This window comes from Tupaia chinensis, unplaced genomic scaffold, assembly GCF_000334495.1.
Source record: "Tupaia chinensis unplaced genomic scaffold, TupChi_1.0 Scaffold000211_1, whole genome shotgun sequence".
Classification (NCBI taxonomy): Eukaryota; Metazoa; Chordata; class Mammalia; order Scandentia; family Tupaiidae; genus Tupaia; species Tupaia belangeri.
This window is the reverse complement of record NW_006159686.1, coordinates 717,647-720,191: the sequence shown is the minus strand read 5'-3', so window position 1 is coordinate 720,191 and position 2,545 is coordinate 717,647. Positions and strand designations below refer to the sequence as shown.

The following is a 2,545-nucleotide window of genomic DNA, read 5'->3' as shown; positions in this document are numbered from 1 at the left end:
CTATGGAGAGTCTGCTGCTGCGACCGGCAAGGGCTGGGACGTGGCCGCCCCAGGCTGGGGACAGGGTCCCAAGCCCTACATTCGATGACACGTGTCCTGAGAAGAAGGGGAGCGATTTGGGCAACTGGATCCCACATGGCTGGCTGTGTGGTTCGAGTCCTGGACCTGGTGGCTTGGAAATCACACCAGGCCCACGTGTGTGCCTGAAAGCCCAGGAGGAGAACAGGGAGGGGACTGCAGCGCGGCTGTCCCCTGGAGGGGCCTTCACACCCTCCTCTCTCTGTCTCTCCCTAACAAGCGTAAATCAAAAACCAAACTAGAAGAGAGACGCAGACAGACCCCAGGGAGAGGCCAGGTGACACGGAAGCAGCCAGGGAGTGACAGCCACAGGCCGAGGACACCGAGCACTACTTGCTGCAGATGCCCGGGAGCAGGCAGAGCCCTGGGGAGCCCTGGGGCCGCCAGCCTGCCGCCGCCCCACTCGGGCCGCTCGAGAGTCGGCATCTGCCGCGTCAGGCCCTGGTCATAGCCTTGGCCACGGCAGCCCAAAAGGGCCACGCCGCGCCGGCCGGCCCCACTCACCATTGTCGCTGTTGTCGTCCACCAGGACGACCTCCTTGAGGAGCTGGGAGGGCGTGTGGTTGACCACGCTGTGCACCGAGCGCAGGATGACCGACAGGGCCTCGTTGACGAAGATGAAGACCACCGAGATCTGCGGCAGGTCCCCGGGGTAGGATGCCCGTCTGCACCTGTGACACGGGGATGCGGCGGCCGCCCGTGAGGCCCCTCGGGGCGCGGGCCTCCCTTCCCACTCGTGCATCTGGAACGCCAGCCGTCCTGGTGCAGACGGCCTCAGACGGACATGCTTCACCGGGACCCTCGCAGGGCCGAGGTCCCCACTGCAGCTCCTCCAGCCCGTGTGCCCGAGCTGGTGCTCATGAGAGCTGGCAGCGGGCCGTGGGCACTCACATGGTTAGCGTGTCTGAAGCATGTCTGAAGCTTCGCAAGGATGGAGGGGCGGAGACACTGGGATGTGGGCCGTCCTGGTAAGCGCATTCGTTTTTACGAACCTGTTTGATTTGGACTCGTCAGTCTCCCTTCCGAGGTCCCAGGGGTTGGTCTAAATAGTCATATCTATGCTGCGTGCTCTGTGGGGCCGTTAAAGGGCTCTTCACGAGAAAAGCTCTACCTTCAGAGAGGAATCGATAATAGATCTAGTGGGGGGAGCTTGAGCTGCAGAGAGGACAGAACTGCCCACTGGTGCCAGCACACGGGCACACGCACACACACATGAGCACACGCACCGGGCACACGCACACACAGGCACACGCACACGTGAGCACACGCACCGGGCACACGCGCACACAGGCACACATGAGCACACGCACCGGGCACACGGGCACACACGCACACACACATGAGCACACGCACCGGGCACACGCGCACACAGGCACACGCACACGTGAGCACACACACCGGGCACACGCGCACACAGGCACACACACGTGAGCACACACACCGCGCACACAGGCACTCGCGCACCCACACACGCACCCGTGAGCACACGCACCGGGCACACGCGCACACAGGCACACGCACACAGGCACACACACGTGAGCACACACACTGGGCACACACGCACACAGGCACATGCACACGTGAGCACACGCACATGTGAGCACACAGGCGCACACACGCACACACACACTCCTACCCCAGGTGTGCGTCTGCCCCCCAGGAGAGCCAGCACTTCCTGGAAGGCCGGCTCCAGGCGGGGAGCGGTCAGGGGCCGGTACCTGCAGTACGGATCGCGTGTATCTGTGCTCTGCACACGCACCCCTGGGCCTGAGACCCGGGTGTGAGCCCGCAGTGGTAACAGCACAGAGTCTGGCCACGTGCGGGGCCGGAGAGGCCCCCCACTCATCATGGCCACAGCCAGCCTTTTCTCCTTTATTTTTGGGAGATGTTTTGCTATAGGGCACATGTGCTAGCTGCAGAGACAGAGACAGAGACAGGAAGTGAGAGATCACCCCCCAGGGGAATGGCCACGCTGCAACCCCTCCTCCATTCTGCTCTCAGGACTTGGGGTACGCATGCTTGGCTCGGGCTCCTGGGCCCGGGCTAGCTCAGGCCTGGCGGGATCAAGGCCTCGGCTCTCAGGCCAGCGTCACGCCCTCTTCTCGGCCCTACTGTCCCCTTGGGGCAGAGACGGCCCTCAGAAGCCCCAGGGTGATGGGCCAAGTGTCCCTGTCTGAGTCCCCCAAGCACATGCTGAGGTCCTCGCCCCCAGGCGTGGTGTGAGGTGAAGCCTTTGGGGACATAGGGTAGTGCCCTGCACAGGGGACCCTCGTCCACCCGAAGGCACAACCAGAGGCAGCGTCTGCAGCCTGGAAGGCGGCCCCCAGGGGCCAGCGCCAGCCCTGAGGTGCGGCACTGGGTCTCGGCTGTCAGGTGGGCACAGCGAGGCCGTCGTCCCACAGTCCCAGGGCAACCTGTAGCCTCTCTTGCTGGCCAGCTGGGCAGGGAGTGGGCCCGCCCCTGGGCA

At 64.4% G+C, this 2,545-nt stretch overlaps 1 protein-coding gene across 1 annotated transcript in view; it reads right to left on the bottom strand.

The window, feature by feature from the left end:
- The window catches only part of GALNT9 (polypeptide N-acetylgalactosaminyltransferase 9), a 22,769-nt gene extending 21,706 nt beyond the window's left edge, over positions 1-1,063 (bottom strand). Inside the window, exons 1-2 of the mRNA XM_006147336.3 lie at positions 970-1,063; positions 583-749 (exon numbers count right to left, since the gene is read on the bottom strand). Of these exons, the coding sequence (XP_006147398.1) occupies positions 583-749; positions 970-971 (169 nt within the window). The 5' untranslated portion in view covers positions 972-1,063. The remainder of the gene's footprint in view (positions 1-582; positions 750-969) is intronic.
- Between the last annotated feature and the right edge of the window lie 1,482 nt (positions 1,064-2,545).